The following is a 23,727-nucleotide window of genomic DNA, read 5'->3' on the forward strand; positions in this document are numbered from 1 at the left end:
TTCCAAACTAAAGAGGGTTAGAACAAGACTAGTGGTTCTCACGGTAACTTTTGGTACACTGGTTCTGTGGTCATGATGGGATCCTATGCAGGCATATGCATACGGAAATATACACGGTGAACAGAAAGTGGAACAGCACGACATTCAGGCCCCAGATCTGAAAGGTTTTGCTGTAACCATTTGTAGAACTCGTTCCCTAGGCACAGCTCCATGAAGCTTGATCACTAGCAGTCCCCATCATCCAGCTTCTGCAAGCAGAAGGTTTGCTGAGATGTCAAGTTGGTCTGCCAGAAGGCCAGTAAGCCTCCTAGCATACTGCATAGACACTGGTCAGACAGGGCTAACAAAAGACACAGGAAACAAGATAGCTGGGAAAAGTTGGACAGAGAAAGTGCTCTGCAGTCACTTTAAGGAGTTGCTTTTTTTCCTAACTTACTCAGAGAAGTCTGGCTTACCTAGTATTGAATTTAAAAAGTAAAGAAGAAAACCAACCAAAACCCCCTCTTCTTTCTAGAATCTGTACATAAAGCAGAGAAAGGTAACAAAGAATGAAGGTGGTCTATGATGCATTTCTCCAATTAGATCCAGTATGTGTACCAAATTTGACAGGCTGATCTAATCCTACTCCTAATAGGCATACTGCTCAGTGCATGGTAAACTGTTTTGAGGAATGCAAACATACGTTCAACTTCTTGTAGTGTTTAAAAAAATCCCAACATGCTTGCAGGAAGTAAAACATTTTGCTTAGCACGTGTAGATGTTTACTATAGCTTTGTAGACTGAAATATACAGAGCCCAAATTATTGTCTGATCTAAAAATCATGCGTTTCCACAACTGCCACACCGTGGCCAATCCTATATTGCAGTTCATAAAAACAGCTACAGCACTCGGCACTGGTGAGTTGGTGGTCTTTACAGCACATGCCACAATCTGGCTTTGTTACATAGAAGACACTGAAGAAAGGTTATGAAGAAGTCCACTGAGGCACTCATACAAGTTTTGAGAACTAGGAAGTTGCCGGAGAAAATTAACAACTTCCACTACAAGTTTTACTTGTCTTTTTTCACAGTTTTACCACTGGCATTTAGATTCAATTTTTTCTTATTTAATAGAAATAACAATTGATGCAGTAATCTCTACAAAGACGACATGGGGAGAGTCTGGATCTTGCAGGACTAACACACTCCCGGGAAACGGGTATGATTATGGCCAAGGACAGCCTATCAATAGATCAAAGATCATTTGATTAAGTTGAACATGTAGGGCCTTAATAAGTCTGATTAGCTCCAGGAGCGGTAAGTTGACTACTTCACTGTGGAAAGAGAAAAGCCATTACCTTTTCTTTCAGCAGTCCTTTTCCTAAATTCAGGCTTTGCATCAATTTCATCTATCACAAGAAACTTTAAACTATTTTTGAACACAAATAATTTCCTAGAACTGCCAGAATCTATCAAAGCTGGCAAGCTCAGAAGACCAAGAAACCCGATCTGGAGTTTTAATCATTTCAATAGTTACCAATTTATTTTTATAAAAAAATGGTAGCAATGTAGAATACAGCAATATTTTCTGGTTCCACACACGCAGGTTGTGAACATTCCAAGCAACGTGTACATTTTGGAAGGAGACTAGACAAGAGAATTGACCAAAATGTTACTGAACACGGGAAGATTTTTAAAAAAGGTTAAAAATTAGATATCAATAGTGTCTTCTTAATATTGCTTTCATTACTGAAGACTGAAGAAACACTTGACTTTACAGATAGGGTTAAAAAACAGGGTCGGGAGGAAAGGAGAGGGAAGAAAAAAAAAAAGGCTGCTACAACATTGCCATACCATCAAAAAAAAAAAAATCATACTTCAATATTTGCATTGATAGCAGCATTCTCCCATTGAACCATGTGAAACTACAGGAAGAAAACATCAAAGCAAAAAAAAAATATGGCAGTTATCCATCAGTATTCAAAAACCTAGAATGAAGTCACTAAGTAGATGAACACTTATTGAGAATATCTACATTCTTAGCTGTTTCCCATTCTGTTCCAATAGAAACGCCAAGTTGAGTGTGAGCTTTGCTATTTTATTTTTGGCCGATTTCAGTTTTTCCAGTTCAGAGTTCACTGCATGCTTGGAATAGAGAGGGTCATTATAAATCCTTCTACACAACGAACTTTAAGTAGACAGTTGAAAATAAAATGTACTACTTGTAAACACACAAAAAAATACAAGCTTTTTTTGTTTCAAGTGAGCACTGGTTCCAGATAGATTATCTTCGGTATCTACCTCTTTCACCTCTGTCTCTGTCCCGGTCACAAATCCTCTCTCTCTCCCTTTCCCGATCACGGCCTCTGTCACGTTCTCTGTCTCTTCTATTATCTCTAGGACGGTCCCGTTCCCGCTCTCGGTCCCTCTCCCGAGGTCTGCTTCTCCGACCGCTGACAACTGCTTGTGTGCGGCGAAGAAAGTCGTCTACTCTCATGTCGTAGTCGTGCTGTGATGAAAGGACAGCTCTGTTTATTTCCATTCCCAGACTAAAATCCCCTTCCTTCCCTTACCCATACGATTGGCCGTAACTCTTGGGAAAGCCCAGTATTTAAAAAACACAATGAAAAAAAGACATTATGTCCAGCATCCATAAGCACAAGTTTCTTCTTTCATCTTCAGGGCAGCACCACATCTGTGCTTCCACTCTGCAGAAGCTGGGGTTCAAATGCCACATACCAGCTTGAAGCAGCCTTCAAAGCCAGCTAACAGAAATTATTTAACAACTTGCCATTTTTTGATGTGCCTGTAAAAAATCATAAACCACAAACTTTTCTGCTGATAATTTGTTGTACATGAGCACAAGCAATGTTACAGGCATGTCCTTATTCAAACTGGGCTTCAGCTTTGAAAGTTCAGAGCTAGACAGCTGGACTCAGTTTTAAGAGCATGTTGTGAGAATTTTGCACTTCTGCATCACCTGGGAGAGAGAGGCTTTTCAAAGATGTTGGAAGTCTTTAGTCCATCTAAATAACTGATCTTTCCAAAGAAAACTAATACAGCTCTTAAAAATGCAGTTTATCAAAGTCAACAAATCTCAGGCTAGGCTAGATCTGTAACCCAAATTCCTCATGTTCCTAATCTGGCCTGCAGACTCATGTCCCCCTCTGTCTCTGTGGACACTTACTACTCGTTTGTCTCTGTATCTTGCTTCGTGTGGTACAGGATGATGTCCTGAGTATGGCGGGTGAGCTTGAGGTGGAGGTGCATGGTGCTGATAGTAAGGGTGGTGTGGAGGCTGCTCCATACCTGGATACGGTGGCTACAAGAAAGTTACAGTAAGTTTGTTGAGTGTTTCAAAACAAAGGAATGCATACAAGGCTGAGTCCTGGGAATTAAGAGCAGAGGTTACTTTAATTCAGATAGAAAACATGACATCTAAATAAATCCAATCACAGCCTCCTAACCGAATGGCAAACTATTTTTCATTGTCGGCATACTTTACTACTTCTCTACCACTGTTTCTTCAGAAGTTTGGCCAACACCCTCCTCAAACCCCAAACATGCCTTTTTTCTGTGTCTGCCTCAAAGTGATACTGTACATAAAACTTCTGCTACTTAAACATGGTGGCAGCGGCTTTTTTTTTTTTTTTAAATCTATACATACAGAATGTGAATTTTGTCCAAACCAGGGAGGTCTTACAGAAATAAGTCTTTTTAGTGCCATTCCTTATGAATATATTCCTATTTTAAATGAACTTACTTTGCAAGACAAATTATTTAACAAAAGGTTAGCAGATAATTTTTTTTCCTTTCTTTCCCATATTACTGAAGCATCTTTGCTTGCACTGCTGTCACAAAGGAAGTAGGTGGAAGTGCTGGATTTTAGGATGACTACTTGGACAGCATGCAGAACGGGGAAGAGGGGTAGAAAAAAGCGGGAGATTCTGGAGGCCACAGCCTGACAACTTTGCTCACTTCCTTCATTTACAACAAACCAGAGCTGTATTTCAGGTGAGAAAAATGAGAGGCTATAGTAGCATCTCTACATCTGGCATTGCCTTTTGCTCATTCACAGTATACACCAGAGCCAAGTTATCCAAAATCAGGACCCTCAGGGCCAGAATTACTAAATATAAGCAAAATAACTAGTTTATAATTATTCTATTTATTATTCTATTTTATTCTATTTATGACTATTCCTCCTGACATGATGGCAAAAATCACAGCTGTACAATTGAACTATCAGTTAATTTCCATGTATGTACCCATAGATACTTGTACTCATACATGGGCTTATCTGACTGGGATAAAAGTGCATTTCAGTGGAGGCTGCAATACAGTAAGAGTTATTTTGATTACAGTGTCCAGTACATCCTGCTATTTTCCTGTATGCTTTGCTGCCATAGCCAAAAGCAAGCCAATGCGCAACACTAGAGCATGCCAGCCCATTCCATGAGTCTCTGCAGCAAGTCCACCCATTTGATGCATTTGCTGTTTGAGAGACAGCCAATCGCTACGAATATTTAGCGAAATACAAAATTTCATCACACCCTTTTGTGTAGGCTAAAGGAGGGTTCTGCTATTTCCTCAGAGCTTTCAGTTTCTTGTAGGTTCAAACCAAGCCAGACTCCTGCTGCCATACTGCTTACTAGAATGCTGGACTATTGCCAAGAGAGAAATAAATTACAAAATACTTGTTATAAATAATTTTTCCCCTAAAAATTTTACAGTTATAGCAAAGGTATGTTTTAGGAAAAGGGAAGAGTTGCACGCACACCAAATATGCTAGGGTCCTCTAGAGGGGAACAAAAAAGCCATATTCTACAGAGAAAAACTGAATTCAACAAGACACAAACCATTCCTTGCCATGGTGGTGGTGGTCCCATGTTGTGGAATTCTCTCACGTAATCATTGTAGGACTAAAATGAAAGACAGTAATATCAACATTTGTGATGAGTGTTCTTTGGAAGTGGTGAAAGCTGAATATAAGAAGTTGCCCAAAAGTCTGCATGCACCAACTTACCCCATTTAAAAATACATCTCGTCGAACTCCTGAAAATCGTCTGTTGGGAATAAAAATTTGTAGAACTAAATCCAATTTATCCATACAGACAAGTTACGAGGGCATAAAATTAATAACATGAACACACCTTACCTGTCTACTTCAGGATATCTGGGATCCTTTATATACCCTGTTCGAACATCAAGCAGTATTAATTCGATTTACTATTGCATGATAACAGTCTCAAAAAGTACACTCATTAGAAACTGTCCTTTCATTTTGTGCCAGCTATGAAGTTGTGTCTAGCTGCCATTACCCTTGCTTTCGAAATAGCTCTCAAAAAACTTACAACTTCTTGCAGACAGTACAGAAATATAATATAATGCAGTAGTAAAAAAATAATACAGATATACCCATAGGAACTTGCACGCAGTACAAACAAATATGCAAGGGGGTATCTGTGCAAATAAAGGCTTGAATTTTAGTCAAACAAATTGGGAATGCCCACAAGCTTGAACAGTACTATCCCGAGACAGTCAGCACACAGCTGTTACTACTTATTAGTCACATATCCCCTAGAACGTGTCCATCTGGGAAACCCTTAAGGCTTATTTCCTAATAGGTTTTGGATACAATGTTACACAGAAATTTGAAAATAACCTAAAAAACATCTGGAAAAGCCCCACAGGGCAAAGAATTGTTGCAGCTTCAGTAAATCCAAGGAAATAAACTTTAAAGAGCTCAGTAAAATCGTGCAAACCAACAGGCATGCTTATACTGATAAAATAATGCTTCCAAGCTTCACTATTTTAAAAAATTTTCTTCTGTACTCTAAACAATGGTCTTGGAAAGCCAGGGAGCAGAAACACCACTCTTTCCGCATCAAAGAACAGACTTTGCAGTCAAGCTGAACAGATGAAGGCAGGTTCTTAAGAAAGATTTAGAAATCTACTACTGAAATAATGGAATATGTATTTTAACAGCAGCGGAGCAAGATTCGGTAGATTAAAAGTGACAATTTCTTAATAATTGCTTTCTGAAGAAAAGAAATATGCAATATTGCCACTGCAAACATTTCTTTCTGGAGCACAACAAAATTCCTGGTCTCAAACTCATCATTAGACCCTCTGTAAAACACAGGTAAACTTTCCTCTCTATTCCTCATGTCAAGCTTGTAAAACAATTCTCTCTGAAAACATAATTGAACATCTACGATCCTTTCTAAACACAGGCTGCTAGCCAGGCAATCTCTGCTGACTTTCCCCATTGGAAATTTCAGAAAAACATTTTAATTTGATGATTAGTGCATTGACAAGTAGGTCAAACCAATTCTTGTGCCTGTCAGGTACTTCAACTACCCGTATTAACAAAGCGCTTGAAAGGATCATTCACAGCAATGTACACAATTCTGAGGGTCTTAAAAGCGCTCAGCCTAGATCAACTCAGCTCTCTCTCGAACGAGTGAAACAGCGTCACTGACTTCTGTGAGAGGTGGGTTAAACCAGGAGTCAGCACTTCGGACAGGTCCCGTTTTTATATCTTAGTCATATCAATATTTTACTTTTGAATTAAATGAGGATACACTAAAAGAGAAAACACTGGTGAATTGGTGCACACAAATCTTCATAGTAAGATATTAACCTGGTCTTTGGTGAAACTCAGGGGGATAGTCAATCCTTGGTTTCTTTCTGCTGTTATGAATATCATAATCTTCTGGTCGACGCCTACACAAATTAGATATCAAAGATTAAACAAAGCGGCTTGGAGCATTCGTCACAGCAGAATACCTCACAGGAATACCTTGAGCTGCCCAGATCTCAAATTAATCATTCCATCTGCTTCAAAACGTTCTACAGCTTTAAATTTGAACTCAAATAATCAGGAACAACAATCTGATTAAATACCCTTCATTGTTACTTTCTGGCTACAGGAGCTTTGGTAATTAAGGAAGGAACTCTACCCAACCGTACGTTCGTACCAAAGGGTAACAAATTTGTCTAAAACAAACCGAGACTTAGGCTTGCTTTAACATTATACTTCCCGCATTACATTTTGAAACAACCTATTGGATAACAAAAGAATTTACAGAACTAAATACAGTGAAAATAGATATCAAAATATATCATCACAGTCAGAAGGCATGGACATTGCTGCATGTGCTAGCTCAGGGGTAAAGAACTCCATAAAAGGTCTATTTCCATAACATTTATAAATAAAACTGTGCATGCTTTATGAAATTGCTTCTTTCACTGTAGCTCTTCCAACTGGGTAGGCCAGTTACATTATTTCTAACAATTTCTGTTCTAAACAATTTACCAGCAATGCACTGGTGCCTTTTACAGAACGTTTAAGAATGCTTAAGCTTCCTAATAATTAAAAACAATTGGGGCTCCTTTCTATACCAAGAGCTCTTTTATGGAAGAGGTGTTATCTTTAAGAACTTCACTCTGAGGGAGGAAGTTTGTTTATAAAACAGTTACATTCCAGTTGCTGTTATGTTTAATAAAGAACTGAAAACTGTCTGCTAATTTTGCTCCATTGAGGTACATAAACATTAATGGGACACTCCAATGCTAACACAACAGTGTTTCTAAACAGAAAGCAGCTACAAACCCATTCCCTTCACCCCCACCCCACTCCCAGCAATATAATTCCCTGTGACAAGATATGAAATTAACACTTTCTTAAATCGCTTAATTACTGTGCAACTTGCTTGTTGAGTAACAAGCTCATGTCGCTTTTAGTTTTATAGAGTCATTTCTCCTCCCCCTTCCCGACTTCAGTCTTTAAAGCCCACCATACCCAGTTACTAAGTTTTTTTAAAATGAAAGCAGATTCTTTACTATGAGCAAAAAGCCCAAAAACCAAAGCAGTTTCATCTACAGCAAAATCAGATCAAGGAAAATAAAAGCTGGTGTAAAGAATAAACATACCGCTTTCTTGTAGTTTTGAGAGTGCATTTACGACCGGTATAAAATATGATAGAAACAGTTCATATAGTAGTCCAACTACTGACTTTAAGCTGTAAGCCACACACATAAATGGAGGCCCTGGCAGGCTTGAGAAGGTGTGATGGTGTTATATGTATAGTTTGCAGTCCATTGCAAAACCTTCACTTGTATATACTTTATTGCACTGGAAACCTCTTAGCTTAACTTCAAAAGCCATCTTGGTGTTCAGTCCTTTAAAGCCAAAAATAGGGGGGCGCTGCCAGGTTTCCTCCTACCTACTCGTGACAGTGTCCTTTTTTTAAGCTCAAGGAAATGGGGACTCTTGTTGGGTATCTGTACCTACCACAGGATGTTTCCACAAAGAGGAAACTTAACCAAAGGTTTCAGCCCAAACCATACATCAGTCTGTATGCAAAGTGGCTACACAGGGAAAAGGTGTTTGGCAGAAGGGCTAATATCAGTTCTTTGCAAAGACTTCTCCAATTCTGTAACAAGTTATACCCCCTTTTTTCTGGAAAATGATGTTAAGTTCATATAGCAGTGATCAATAACCATGTCGATCCTCTAAAAATACTTTAAAGTCCACAGGTACTGCCAGCATCTGGAAAGGTTGTATATACAGACACAGCAACAGCCATTCTTTTTGGTTTGTTGCCGGGTCTCCAAGGGCCACTTGATCCCTTTTGGAAAGAACCTACTGTTTTCAGAAGCTCAGCAAGATGTGTGAATTCAGTGGTTACATGTTAGAGAATATTTGGCAATGGGGTTAACACATCACGGTGACACAATTTGAAACAGTCCCAATAATGCTCCTCTTGAATATCAAAATAACTTAAAATATTTTATCCTCAAAATGAGGCGGCATCTTCTGAAAAATTCTAAGTGATCCTTATAAAAGTCCCATATTTGATAAGGCTTATCCAGAGACACACCTGAAAGAAAAGGCTTTTACAAGATATTAACACATTTTTGGCATATAAATATTTCCTTCTCTCCATCTAGCCTGCTCATAATCAAGCCAAGCTCACCTACAGCTAGCATTACATGTTGTATTATCTCAATAAATGATCTAGTCTAAACTAGAGCACTTTAAGAGCTTTTTTTCTGCAAAAGCAAAGATCCCCATTTTCCTCTTGAAAAATGACAGACCGGGGAACCATGTGAAATCCTCAATGAAGCCACAAACTTGTCCATGCAGCTTGATTTGAGGATTTTCTCTCTTCTTTATCGCAGGAAAAGCTTTGACGAATCATATTCCTCCATCACGTTATTCTGATACATGTGCCTATTATCAGTCCAAAGAACGTTTCTAACCTTCCCACGTCCCGAACAGGGTCTCGACGGGATGGGCGTCCTCTTGATCGGGGTTGTGAGTGCATTCTTCTCTTGTGCCTCATTTTATGAATGACTTGATACAAGTCAATACTTTCATCAGGAGGGAAGAGAAGACAAAGTTGGGTTCCACATTCCGGCTCTATTTCCTAGAATTAGTTAGAAGTTCAGTAGTGGTTTATAAACTGAAGAAATGAAACTCTCCCCAAATACACTGACAACATACATTAAAAAAAAAAAAAAAAAAAAAAAAAAAAAAGAAAGACACTTTGAAGAGATTTCAGTATCACTAGAGACAGAGCAAAATTCACTTACATTACCTTTCACTCTTTAGGCACTACTTAGACTTTTCATAAAATAGTCCAATACTTGGGGCAATCATATCTTCCCATGAGACATACAGGCCACATCACTGTTTTGCTACAAAATCAGAGGACTGTTTTTCATCACAAAGAAAATGATCACCTATTACAGAAAGAAAAGTGACATACGTAGGAAAAAAATCCACCCCAGCTTCACATACAAAGCCATGGCCTGACGAAGTTGACTATTACCACTCAAAAGTGAGTTCTTCAGTGTATGAAAGACAGGTCCATGAAAATACCAGCTCAATGCTTGACAGCAATCAAAACGAACAAGTCGTGTGTTCAAGATTATTAGGAAAGGAACACAGAATGAGAAAGGTCATTATACCACACTGAAAGTCCATGTTCCATCCACACTGTAAATACTGCGTGCAGTTCTGGCCCCTTTGTCTCAAAAAATAGGGGGACAGTAGAAATGGAAAAGCTTCAAAGCAGGGCACCAAGGATAACTGAATGAGTGCAACAATTCCTACATGCAATGGCTGAGCAGGTCAGGTCTCTCTAGCCTAGAATAAAAGAGGAAAACGTAGTGTATGGGGGACAAGATGGATACAATGGGAGTGTCCAACACCACAAGCTGTTTGCAGGAGAGGGACAGAGATCAACTTGTTGAATCCCTCTTCTAGTACAAGAACTTGGGGCCATCAAATGAAGCTAGCAGGAGCCAGGAGCAAAACAATCCAAAAAAAGTGCTTCTTCAAGCCGGTGCCTAGGAAGCCTGTAGAACGCCTTCCCAAAGGATGCTGTAAATACAAGCAGCTCAGCATACATATCCTCAGAAGAGAGATCCACTCAGGGTTACACAAAATGTAAATGGATAGAGAACAACCACTTCATAAAATAACCAAAGTTGAAATGCAGGAAGAGCAAGCATCAGACAACGCTTGCCCAGTACCCAGCAGTACAGCACTTTTATAAAAAAAGATGAAACTCACGTCTGGATTGCAATTCTATAGTGAAGTGGACAAAACGTGAAAAAAATTTGTTTCCTTGACCATTTAACAGAAACGAAATTAACTGAATTTTTTTTTTTTTTTTAAGAAGTTCACACTAAATTAAAAACAAGATTAAAAATATTGCTTTACTTGTGCTACCCAACAAAGTGAACGTCTATGGGCAAAACAATGCACACTCTATAATTTCCATACAGTATGGGGATTATGCAACTCCCATCTTGTCTTAAGAAAGCAGACCCTCTTATTTTAGTCAAGGCTAGGTTACTTGATGACACCAGCAATGTATCTGCACTCTGGTATGTCTGACAAGACAAAGAGCCACCCCGCTTAAAGTTTACTTAGCATATACTTTATAATGGTAGAGTCTATGCCCTAAACAATACAGTATATAAGAAAATGCAACATAGAACACAGCTGGAAACACCAGAACTTGTTCTTAAAAAAACTGATGCTATATGGGTTTGCACACCATACAGTGCAAGGGATGTTACATTTCAAATCCAAAATATCAATAGTTTTGAAGCAACAAACATTGTTTATCACAAAGATGACAACATAATCGGTACTGTATTGTTTTCTCTTTCTTTCTTCCACAACAATATTAGAAATAAGCCAAATGCCTTTGTCACAGTACTCTACTGCAAGTAACAGCTGATCTAAAAAGATTACAATCTTCTGTACATACAAAGCTGAAAGCAAGAACTAGAAGACGTGGGTTATAGAAAAGATAAATAAATTAACAAACCTGTCCATCACGTCCAATCTTTACTGGCTTATGTTCATTCCAAGGATTGGTCAGGTGAGCAGACTTAGTGAATGGCAATTCACGCCTAAATATGCAAGTGGCATCATTTACAGTTTTGCCTCCGTTTTTTGTAAAAGAAATTTAACAATACATACAGCAGGATATTACATACAAAATAATCCTGTTACATTTTGCACTGTCAGGTCTGAATGAATGTATTAGTACATATTAAGCATTAGTAACTGAAAATTTCACTCTGACTTACTACAATATTAACTAGCATAGTCCATACTATGACAGCCTACCTTATTAAAAAATTTTTTTTGGTCTTTGTACAATATCAAGATCATGCTTGCTTATTATCCCACCATCTGAATACGCCGACCAGTCTCTATGTTGAGGTGGTAGCTCAAAAAAATAGCCTAGGTTGGAAGGGACCTTTAAGATCATTGAGTCCAACCATTAACCTAACATTGCCAAAACCACCATTAAACCACATCCCTCAGCACCATATCTACCCACCTTTTAAATACCTCCAGGGATGGTGATTCAACCACTTCCCTGGGCAGCCTGTTCCTATGTTTGATTATCCTTTTTGTGAACAAATATTTCCTAATATCCATCCTAAGCCTCCCCTGGCTTACCTTGAGGCCATTTCTTACCAAAATAAATCCCTGAGCATCTGACCTAACTATGAAGTTAGAACTGCTTTGAGCTGGAGGTGAGAGTCAGTAACTTCCAGAGGACCTTTCCAACCTAGATTTTTCTTCCATTTGAAGTCTCACCTTCCCTGTATTTAGTCTTTCTGGCAGCCCAAAGTGCTTATACAACCATGCAATGTATCTCACAGGACTGACACAGATCTTTTTCTTGAGAGGTTTAAAAACTTTTCTGTAAGACATACTCAGTTAAATCAATGAAAATACTGCTCACCACCTATACATTATGCAAGATACCTGTATTATTTCATAGGTTATATCAGAGCAGTAGCATTTTCTTTGTTCAGTCCAAGATGTCAGATGAAGACAGATCTGTCCTTACAGGACTTTTTTCCCCTTTTATCCACAGCTCTCTATTCAAGTGAACAGTTGTTTTTACTCTAAGATTTCAGAATACAGTTTTCTAGTTTCAGCGCAAGAGATCAGTGAAGAAACACAACCAAGTGTTAAAAAAATCTCTAAATTAATTAATTGTCAACATTAAAAAAAAAAAATTCTATAATGCATGTCAGGTACTGACTCGGACTCCCAAGCTCAGTAACATGGAGGTGTGGATTTGGGAAGATTGAAGAACAGATCTCTGGTTGAATAGTCTTCAAAAGGATGCTGTCAGCACTTGAGTGAGAAATACATAGAAATGGTGTTATAATGCCTTGTTACTAAACAGTAACATAAATGAACAATTATTTACCTGCAAATCCAGTCAATTTTAAAGACACCTCCCAACATTTTTGCATTCATTCCTGCAGGCAGCACCCAGTGTATAGGTGACCCTCCGTGATGGGACTCTGAAGACAGCCTTGCAAATCCTGAAGAATTTCACATTAATTGTAACAAAGACAACAGGAAAGCTATTCCATATAAAACTCACTTTCACTTACCTTGGTAACAGCTCACTTTCCCTTACCTTGGAATTTGCCACTCTCTCTTACAGAAAAGATCAAAATAACACTCCTCGCTGATCTAAATGCAGCATTAAGCTTCTTTTCATTCACTGGAAGCGTCGACCATACTCCCTAAAACAAAACAACACCGACCCCACCACCAAAATATAAGAGTTCATCTCAAGTGACCGACCTAACAGTATATAGTACATATACTGTTATATATAGTATACTATTACATGTAGTATATAGTACAGGTGAGGAAAACAAGACCAAACTAGTGTTCTGGGATAGAAGATAATGGAAAGAGAAAGGTATTGCTAAATTCAGTTCCTTCAGAAAATATTTTTAGCCTGCCCCATGACGAACCTTCTAAAATACTGGGTTTCCAATCTTCTTTTAAACACTGCAGATGCATTTATATCACCTATAAGGTTTCATTTTTAATTGTAATGATGGACAGATATATGAAAACCTTTGCCTTTCGTATTTTTAATGTATGTTTTATGTGACTTTGTGAGTTCATGTTTATATAATAGACAAAAATTAAGACAACCCAGCAGCAAACATATCCTGAAAGCTGGGCAGGTAGACTTCAGTAACCTTTTTAGTTTGACAGATTTGTTGACAACAGCTTGCAGACTTTAAAACTCTTTTAGTGAAAGGCCAGAAACATGAAGACCCCAGACCAACATTTTAAAATGGCACAACAACTCAAAACAGTTTGTTCAGCCTCCCACATCCCCACCTACTAATTCCTACCTTTTCGTTTTCACCAGCCATTGTGTAGCCAAACACAATAAAACCTAATCTGTTTTATGGTAACAGCTGAGCTGAGCTACAGAATACCAGTTGCTGTATTACTTTTCAGCAAGATCAGCCCCCATATTCATCCTCTGGGCAAACTCAGAGGAGAAGTTTATACTGGTTTAATATGTTCAAACTTCAGCCTCAGAATATGCTCTAGGATCTACTGAAGAAAGTGTTCCTCCCTCTTGCTTTTTTCATTGAAGACATGTTCTCATACTCTACTCTATGCAGAGATTAGTGCTTGCCTGACTATAATAGTACTCACCAGAGAACTATTTGGGGTTTCTTTACTAGCTTTCAGGCAGACGTATTTTGCTTTAGGCTGCTGGTGAAGCCCTGCTGTGAACTAGAACAACTTACTGCAACTGCACTGCAAAAGCCAGTTTCAAAGTGCACTGGCGAAGCACCGATGCCTATACACTGAGAGACAAAGCATCCACTCCACAAACTTTAGGAACAAGGATACTGTTGCAGCCCCAACTGTGGATGAGGCACAGAGAGGTTATACTCCCCTAGAGAGCTAAAGCAAACACCAGTCAGAACAGTGTTTGCTGCACAGATCAGACTCAGAGCTGGTGGGAAGGCTGTCCAGGAATTTTAAGATTCATTTAATCATTTTAATGCTATTCTATTTTAGAAAATCTTCATTAATAGAATCATGTACTCTGTGTATATTGTGTAACAGCAAATCAATTATTTTCTCTACAAGCTCTTCCAAGTAACACATGCAAACACAAAACCACCAGAACAGCCTACTGCCATTCCTCAGCAGTTCAAGTCCAGTGCACTGGAATCCTTTCCAAAGAACTCCCTTACACCAGCATTGCCAGGCATACATTGCTGCGGTAAGGCTTTAGATCCCTGAATCAACTGAAAAAAATTACTTTTATAGCATTAGATGAAAGTCAAAACAACCTTCTGAACCTCCTTGCAGTACAGCAAAACAAACACAGGTGCGGATGAAAGGGAGGAAATGTCATCACAACATTCCCAATGGAGGTTGGCTTAGGGCGTTATCAAATGGACCTTGAGGCCTCCTTTTAAACACAACTCTTATCCAGATAAATGACTGATGGTCTAGAAACTTTTCTAGGTTACAGTGGAAGAAGAACAGATACCCTTGAAGAATCAAAGAGCAATAACTTTCATCCTTGCCTCTACCAAGATCTGACTGATGGAGAAAAGAATGCATCTATCTATATGCTTTTCCATAGTAAGGTGGGTGTATCTGAAAATAAAATGATCAGTTCGAAGAAAATTCAACATACCTTTGCTTTAGCAAGTGATACGTTTTCATGGTTATTACTCTTGATGAGAAAGAATCTTGCATCTTGGAGAATGTATTTAAGTTTACTTGTTTGGTCTGAAAAAACAAAATGTCAAATAAGCTGAACTGTAAATATTTACTACTGTCAAAAATGTTGCTTTGAGTGTAGATAGTTGCTTGTTTCCTTCAAAATATACTACATCCCACCCAGTTCCTACCTATAGATTATCACAGTCAACCACCCAACTTGAAGTCTAAGCTGTAGAGCACAAAATGCCAGGGGAAACCAAATTAAAACTAAAACTTAGATATTCAGGTAAAGAAAAAATAAAATAAAATCAGCATGATTCAGTGATGTTCCGATATACAGGACTTATTTCCTTGCTTAAGAATTTTTGCATAAATCTTGGGTAACATTCATATCAGCACAAGTCGTCCAACAGAGAATGCTGAAATGTTCTTTTTTTCAGATGTAAGCACTTCAATTTTTCTTTAACTGCCTCTGCAAGGAGCAAAGCAACTGATTTTTTGCATATCGCTCTCAACACATGCAAAAGTAGCTCAAGATTCACTTGTTATGCTCAGAACAATTATGCATTCAAACTGATTTATATCGGAACATCACTATTTACAGGTAATTTAATGAACAGAGACAATGGCTTGCTATGGGGCATGCATTAAAAATTCAAATTTAAATGATACCTTTTTGGACAGCACGAACGGAAGATGATAATTTCTCATGCTTCTTTTCTGAACCTGTGTTTAGCCAAAGTACATTTGTTCAGATTGAGCCTTAATAGAGATAATATACAATTTCTACAGCCTTGTCCCATACAATTTTCATTCATGACAAATTACGCTTTCTGGCGCGCACCCACACACACAAAAAATACTATTCGATGTGCACGAGTGTTTTGTTTCATTTTTTTTGGTTTTGTTTTGGATTGTTTGGTTTGGATATTTTTTTTTTTTTAAATAGTATTTGAACAATTTCCTACTCAGAAAACTAGTCACTGAATCATCATCTTCCAAGTTTAAAAAAAAAAAAAAGTGAAAATTCCACTTAAGCAACAGAATAGCATTAAAGTAACAAGAAAGCCTACTTCCCCCCAAAGGTATCCACACACAACATGCCAGAAGTCAATAACAAATTTTACAAAGCTACATACCCCATAAATCTCTACAGCCAGTTACATTTATTTTAGATTATACATTAAGATTTGATGCAAGTCAGGATGACAAGCAGTAAAAGCAAAAATACCTGCGTATGATTCTGATGCAGAACTTCCACTTCTGTCAAAAACAATTGGAGAGATACCTCTAGCTCTCTTCCTCTCCTTCTTTTTCTCATCTAAAAAAAACCATAACAAATAAAAGCAATATTTTAAACACCAAGTGGCAGATAAAATTGAGATAACAAGTACTAAGACAGAAAAACATCTGTAATAGTGAAGTTAGCATTTGGCTTGCACATGAAAATTGTGGTTGCTGCCCCAAAACTCTCCTGCACAAAAGAAGCTTTTCATTCACAAAAGGAAGACAAATGCCACAAATTTAGTAGTTCTATGCAAAGTTTAGAGACAGAATTTATCTCCTAGGTGTTTTAGTAAGGGTGGTTTAGCTCTTCTGTCCAGCCTGCAGCCAAATTTGCAACACATAGCACAAATTGTGTTGTGACAGTGATATGGGCTTATTTATTCACGGCTCAACAAAATGGCAAGAGGTATGAAAACAAAACACTGTGGTACATAGGCAAATATTTCCACTCTTAAAAGTAGAACATTACATAACACATTAGTGTTACGTTACACTATGGAGCTTTTTAGAACAGTTATTACAACTTCACTTGTCTTTAGGTTACACTTTTCTGTCCTCCAATTCCAAACAGCAGAGCTGAGCCAAAAAAGGCATTACGTTAAGCAGGATGACACCTATGGAGACTTCAGACAAGGAAGATACACAAAAGAAATCTTAACAGGATTGCAACCTGCTTTCTTAAAAAAACACCCAAAAACCCATCAACCACACCACAAAAAAGACACCCAAACAACTGCACAGCCAAAACCAGAAGCATTTACGTTATTAACACGTCACATCTGTAAGCTAGGACCAGTTATAATAGACAACTGTGAAGCATTCTTCTCTAGTTTCTGCTTAAAACATTTCTCCCTTTCTAAGTTCATCCTAATAGCTAATCATTTCAACTTTGGTTTAGATTTCCCATGCTGAAGGCAGCCACTATTCAACTATCCTTCCCTGGGGAGACCATGCTTTTACTACATCAGTCTACCTGGTCACTCATCTGATGAATACATAACAGCTCAACACCAACTTAAAACAAATCATATGGGAAACTAAGCCACTAGATAGCTAAGAAAATATTAATTCTGATGTTTGAAGCCATCGAACAGCAAGGCCAAAGCAATCAAGAACTCTATGAATCCTCAGCATGGTAATCCTGCCACCTTCCTGTACACTTTTTCCTTGCCTATTAATATCTTACTGACTTGTGGTACTAAGGCTTACTTTTGACATAGTCAGGAATTGAATATTTTTAAAAGCAGCCAAACTTTCAATGGCAAGATATTTCAGATTAGCATGCTAGATGTTACCTACCTGATGCATCTGAACCAGTCCCAGATCTGACTGACCCATCTGTGAAAGAGGCGGATTCAGACTCAGAATCGCTGGCTTCACTTCGTGTGTCATAGTCATTTCCTTCCTTCTGATCTCTCTCATCCTGTTCATACTCTTCTTCATCCTCCTCTCCATCTTCTTCCACCTCTTCGTCCTCCTCCCCTTCATCATCTTCCTCTTCTTCCATTCCTTCCTCTTCATTCTCTGTATTGCCTTGTTCAGAGGAACCACTACTGCCAGTCTCGTGATCTGAACAATATTCTTCAGAGTTCACCTCTTCTTTAGAAGAATGGCTGGATCTGCTTGGTCTTCTATCCACTTCATGCCTGATTCTCTGATGTTTAAAGAAAAAGTGAATCAGCAGTCATATAACATTGTCAGGATGCGCACACAGTCCTAAGAGAATGTGCCTTATAAAGGTCTCGTATAACTGATTTATAAGGCAGCAAGAATATTTAATACCTCTGAACCATCTGGTGTAGAAGACTTAGCCCTTCTGTCAATATCCCTCTTCCTCATGCAAGTTTTTTCTGGTTGTCCTTTATAAGGTTCCCTGGAACTGCTTGACATGCGCGTCTTTCGATCACCATCTGGGCGCTTGTTTCTATCAGACCTCTGATACTCCTCATTCTTGTATTCTGATATTGGTTTTCCTTTCGTACTCACTATTCTCTTGTTATTGCTAACTGATGAGCTAGGAGGCTTTGGCATCATTTGCCTCGATGAATGCACAGAAGGTTTTTGTCTCTTGCTTTCAACGTTTTCCATCCTGTCAGTTTTTCTTTTTGATCCTTAAATAGAAAGAGATATCAAGTTCAATGTTATTTTTTATATCAAACCAAAAACTGTGCAGAGGTACCTACTTTCTCTACTTTGGGCAACTCCCCTCTTGCAGTCATAGGCAGCATCTCCCAGTTGTAGGCTTTGCAACAACACTCAAAACTACTTGTTAGGAACAGCTCATGCTCTAGCATGTATTTTACTTTAAAAGAGCAATCCTTTAGGCTTCGGTAGGTGTTTTCTGAATTTTGTATATGGAAATGCTACATTAAATGCTTATCGGACTGGCCTGAAGCCAAATCAAGAACTGAGCAGGAACGAGACTTTGTGACCCTCTTGCTCCATTTCCATTTTACTTCAACAACCAAAAAGAACAGTCATTTTCTAACAGCAAATGAATTCACAAGCCAGACTCAGCAACTGCTTTTGAGACAAAAGGAAACCTAGTTAACTGTTTGCCTGGAAGGTCTGGAGAAAAAGCAGATCTCCATGAAATAAAGACTTTTGGAACTCTTCCACTCTTTGAATCGGTTATAAGAGCTGCTACTTCAAAGACTTTAACCCTAATAAGAAAGACGGGTTTTACCATTTATGTTGCTGCAGGGCGTCCACTACCAAAGCCACCTACCCTTTTTCTCACTTTTATCTTGCTCGCTGTCAGGGTTATACAACTCATCATCTTGGTCAGGAGCATCAGTCAAAATGTCATCCAGAACGTTCAGTTCACCATCTGAAAACAAACAAAAAAAGTTAAAAACAACTATAAAAAGTCTAGATACGTAAACCACAGTAGAACTAGTATTTACAAATCCAAACATTTCCTTTAAGGTTACGGATCTGCCACAAGGCAAAAATTAACGTCTTCTTGATTTATTTCCACAATTTCAGTTGGAAGGATTAAACAAAGCCAATAAAAGAATTAAAATACGTCACAGGATGCATTTAGGTCCCTGAATAAGGTCCAAGTTGGCTCCTCATGTCACACAAGCTTTGCAGGAAAGCTGACCTACAAATGAAAGCTTAACAAAAAAGCCTGCAAAAAATTTGAGTAAAAGGAGACTGGGAGGTAGTCTGAGTGCTGTAAGAGGAGAGATCTCTCTCCTCAAAATCCTGAAGAATTTGCACCTGAAGTTCTCTCCCCTCCTGCCCTGCTATTTTTGTTGTTGTTTCTGTGTTAGGAGGGTGAATTTTGTGGTTCACCTACAAGTAGAAAATATACAATAGGGCAAGTTAGCAACAAGAACATAAAGTTAGGTCATCCCACTGATAAAGGGAAAAGCAGTACTTATTTGCTGCATAATTAATTCTGAGCTGCTCTGAAAAAAAATGCTACAACTAATTCACCTTGATTAAAAGGGCAAAAGTCTAAACATTCATGCCAGAAGCAGTAAATGACCACACTCTGTCACAATACTTTTAAAATTTGCCACTGTTTGCAACTCTGTTTCACTCTGCCTGAAACCAAAGGGGATATATGGTGATTCTAGTAGAAGGATTCACCTGCTTTAAGACAGAACTGTATTGCAAGCACTTTAAAAATAAGAGCGAAATAAGCCTAAGCACGCAAAGAGAAAAATAATAGAAAAGGTGCTAATTTTGGAATCTCGTATTCTTCTCCTAAACTGTGGAATCCTTAGCTCTTTCCCCTTTATATTACTATGATTGATTCTGTGTTCTGTGTTGAGGAAAAGGAAAACAGAACAAACTCCAAGGATTCAGCTAGTTGACAGTATCTGTAGAAGACACATTGTACAATGTTATAAAGCAGCAGGTAAGGCCTCTTCTCCTGGGTGAGACTGGGATAAGGCAGCAAAGTCCTCCAGAGTTTGGCAACTTGTCTATCTCAAAATCTTGAGCTGCATCACAAGAGAAGTTTTACATCTTGATATTAAAAAAAAGACACAATCCACACCAGAAAAAAAGTTAGTATTATATCTTTAGTATGTATTACTGAATCTGAAGTCAGCATGTGTGCTAGCTTTCCTGCTGGCATTTCTCCACATTTTCTGTGGTAGGGAAATGCAGAAGCGGTCCCTGAACTGCACAAATGCTGTAGCTGATGCAAAGGAAGCAGTGCAGAGAGAGGTGAATCAAGCCTTTCCCTGGCAGTTCATGGTTAGAGGGCATTTAAATGTAACACAAGGCTGCATCATAATTCTCTTGGGATCAGCTCTTTGTATTTGTAGACACCTATATATCCCAGAAAATATTCTTACTGTTACTGATGAGAGTCAGATTCATGGTTGTGCAACTGTTAAACGGTCTGCAATTTCCTGGCTTGCATTCTGCTTCCCCACGGAAGACTAGGCAAGTTCAGAGCACAAGAATTTTTTACTGGAAACTGATGAAAAGGAGGTGCACTAGGATTAGAATATTAAACATATCACACATAATGAACCTCAGCTTTGTTTCCCTTTTGGTGAGGCAACAGCATACTTGAGCAAACTACAGTTAGCATAGCTATTGCAGTAGCATTCAGAGGTGCTAAAAGACTGATATATTGTCTGGTTCGGAAATAAATAAGAAGATAAAGAAAATCTAATGGCATAAGCAAATCTGACACATAGTCCTGATAATTCCCTTGAGGTTAGGTGGGCCTGGTTTATGGCTGAAACCTTAAGCAAGTATGCAAAAGACAGGAGCAGGATGAGCTCTCTCCCCACCCCCTTATGTGGATACATCTATCTACTTTATTTAAAAATAAATTTCCAAATTTATTTAGCAGCCTGGTGATGCAAAAAGGGCAATATGAATATACAGTTCTCATCTCTCACTTGCATCGGGTATACTGCTCAACTGACCTCCACAAGACGATTCCACTCAGTGAACTGTCACCCCTGGTGTTCAACCTGATGAGCTAAATTATCTCAGACAGATCAAGATAACGATCAGGAAAAGAACAAAAAAGAGAAACAGAAAAACAGTACAGGACAGATTTCTTACAGTTCATCATTGCTGAAGGGGGAAGATCCATATGAGTCCTTTTCATTACAGGCACTCGCAACTGGGCTCTCCTGCAACTCATCTTTTGTTGGCTCTGGGGTGTGTTGGATCCTTCCATGAACAAATTTAACTCACCTGAAACAGCAGGAAAGTAACCTGGGGAGGCCATTTTTCCTCTGCTGGCCGTGAGCATTAGATCTATTCAAGGAAGGGTCCAAGCAAAAATCTGATTTGGCAAACAGAAGAGATAAGACCAGGCGATTTCAAACTAAAAGGGTGCGCAAGATTTATTTCCACTTTTTTTAAGCAGTGAAACAGCATTTTTCTTCCAAAAGGAGCATAAAAATAACGTCGCGTTTACAGCAGAAATAAGTTCAGTTACAAACATGCACTAACACCTACTATTCAGTCAGAATCATCCCTTCCATAGGACAGAAAAATATAACCAAATTAAAATACAAAACATAAAAAACCATTATCTGCTACTCACAACTTGACCACTGTCAGTGATTTAAAAAAAAAAAACCCAAATACAAAAACCCCAAAGAATAAAAAAATTCAAGTCCATCTGGATAAATGATTATATGAGCAGAAATTTATAGATGACAACAGTAAGCATTTCAATGTCACTGCTCATCGATGGTGGCAGCTAACACCTGTTTCAACACAAGCTGGTCGTACCCTATCCCACCAGTCTTACAATAATACCATCAAGAATCAAGCACCAGAAATAATTTTGCTTATAGCTTCTAACAAAATTTAGTGGGAATTTTCCATGTGATCTAATTTCACAATAAATGTTAGAGACAGCAAACCAGCAGTCTGACAAAAGACATTTTATGGACATCTATCCTGCAAAAAACTTGTCATAAAATGTATTCCATAGAAATCCAAAACAAGGTAAAACAAACCACAACACCACAGTGATCCCTTACCTTTTTTATAATGCTGCTATTATCTGCACTAACCACCAAACAGCAGTCTTCTACATTTAAACTTTGTTTTTATTTCTTAAATGAACTATTTTAGAAGGACTGACTCATATAACCTCATAGACAACATGCAGATCACTTCATCTTCTGCATACAGTCACATGCAGTTATATGAGTTGTGAACATACATTATGCTGGAAATGTTCAATTCCCTTAATTCAAACTTATTTACCCACAGTGCCCAGAAAGCATAACTGACTGCAAAAAGACAAGCAAAAAAAAAAAAAATCATCAAAATAATATTCCAACAATCAGCTTCTGCGTACTAAAGTAACTATATCCCACAGCAGAAAATCCTGCAAAAATCACGGCTACAGATCCAAGCAGAAATAAAGAAAAGCAGATGTTTTCTGCGGGAAGATCACCAGCACTACCTGGCTACCAATAATGCTAAAGTTGCGGCCCACGAACTTCTTCCTGTCCCCGCTGCTGAAGTCACCTTGCCCTGAGACCACTACCGAGAGGGCACCGCACTAGGGGACGATGGCTCCCACCACCTCCAGCGCACAACAGGGAGGATGGCCCCACACGCCGCGTCTAAAGACGACGGAAATTATGCTCCAAAAGGGCCCCCCGGGCCCTCCGCTCTCCTCACAGACGTCTCCCAGAGTGAAGGCCCAGCACCAGCAACCAAGCTAGGCCTCGGGGAGGAGGGATGCCTCGGGGAGGGGGGATGCCCCGGGGAGGGGAGGGGGCATCCCCCCTCCCCGAGGCCTAGCAATCGCCCCCACCCCTACCGCCGGGTACCTTTTTCCTCCCGGCTATCAGCCGCCATCCCGCCGCCGCCGCGACGCGTCGAGCGCCTAAGATGGAGGCTCCCTCTTCCTGTACGTAACGATTCCCTCTTCCCAGGGTGCACCGCTTTGTTTACGCGCCGCGCGTCACCCGGCGCCGCGGGCGGCGCACGCGCGGGGCGGGGGCGGGGCGAGGGCGCGCGCGCGCTGCCGGGCGCTGTGGGGGGCGGCCGCCATTTTTGAAGAGCTGGAGGGAGGGGGAGAGGGATGCTGAGGGGAAGTCTGTGTCTTTTGGTGCTCCTGTGCTGTTGTGACGGTTGTGTGAGGCGTTGGAGCTCTTGCTGTGGGTCTTAGTAATCGTGGTCTTCCCCCGTGTTAGGTATTGCTGCTCCCCCGGTTTCCTTTGGCTGGTTGTTTGGTTTTTTTTCCCCTAAGCAATTTTTTTTTTTCTTGCTCCTGTTTATGCTCATTGATCTCATCAGTGCTGGCCAATATCTAAAGGGTAGGTGTCAAGAGGATGGGGCCAGATTCAGTGGCACCCGGACAAAGGGTAGCGGGCACAAACTGGAACACAGGAAATTCTATCTTAACATGAGGAAAAACTTCTTTACTTTGAGGGAAACAGAGC

General features: G+C 39.3%; 1 protein-coding gene across 10 annotated transcripts; it reads right to left on the reverse strand.

Annotated features, from left to right (window-relative positions):
- Positions 1-1,489: 1,489 nt before the first annotated feature.
- Positions 1,490-23,246, reverse strand: YTHDC1 (YTH N6-methyladenosine RNA binding protein C1). Of its 10 annotated transcripts, XM_054201764.1 has the most exons (19): positions 23,113-23,228; positions 21,509-21,599; positions 20,087-20,163; positions 19,059-19,160; positions 18,113-18,441; positions 17,630-17,984; positions 16,275-16,364; positions 15,716-15,769; positions 15,015-15,109; positions 12,960-13,068; positions 12,744-12,861; positions 11,334-11,418; positions 9,250-9,416; positions 6,626-6,708; positions 5,138-5,174; positions 5,006-5,045; positions 4,839-4,901; positions 3,167-3,301; positions 1,490-2,488 (listed from the first exon to the last, which is right to left on the reverse strand). In XM_054201764.1, exons 1-19 carry the CDS (start codon positions 23,138-23,140, stop codon positions 2,264-2,266), a joined length of 2,283 nt encoding a protein of 760 aa, XP_054057739.1. In that variant the 5' UTR covers positions 23,141-23,228; the 3' UTR covers positions 1,490-2,263. The 10 variants fall into 10 exon arrangements, 9 of the variants coding, with proteins under 9 accessions (XP_054057739.1, XP_054057740.1, XP_054057741.1 ...); XM_054201765.1 differs by lacking the exons at positions 20,087-20,163; positions 21,509-21,599 and adding an exon at positions 21,374-21,508 and having other exon boundaries at positions 23,113-23,246; XM_054201766.1 differs by lacking the exon at positions 15,716-15,769.
- Positions 23,247-23,727: the final 481 nt, after the last annotated feature.

This window comes from Rissa tridactyla, chromosome 5 (assembly GCF_028500815.1).
Source record: "Rissa tridactyla isolate bRisTri1 chromosome 5, bRisTri1.patW.cur.20221130, whole genome shotgun sequence".
In the NCBI taxonomy this organism is placed as follows: Eukaryota; Metazoa; Chordata; class Aves; order Charadriiformes; family Laridae; genus Rissa; species Rissa tridactyla.

Bases quoted from the DNA above. Each gene is read 5' to 3' on its own strand.
- YTHDC1 (XM_054201764.1), bottom strand. From the start codon at position 23,140: ATGGCGGCTGATAGCCGGGAGGAAAAAG. The intron at 13,069-15,014 runs GTATGTTGAATT...GTTTTGTTTTAG, and splicing joins TATCACTTGCTAAAGCAAAG to GGAGTATGGTCGACGCTTCC. The intron at 11,419-12,743 runs GTAAATAATTGT...TTGCATATTTAG, and splicing joins AAAATTGACTGGATTTGCAG to GCGTGAATTGCCATTCACTA.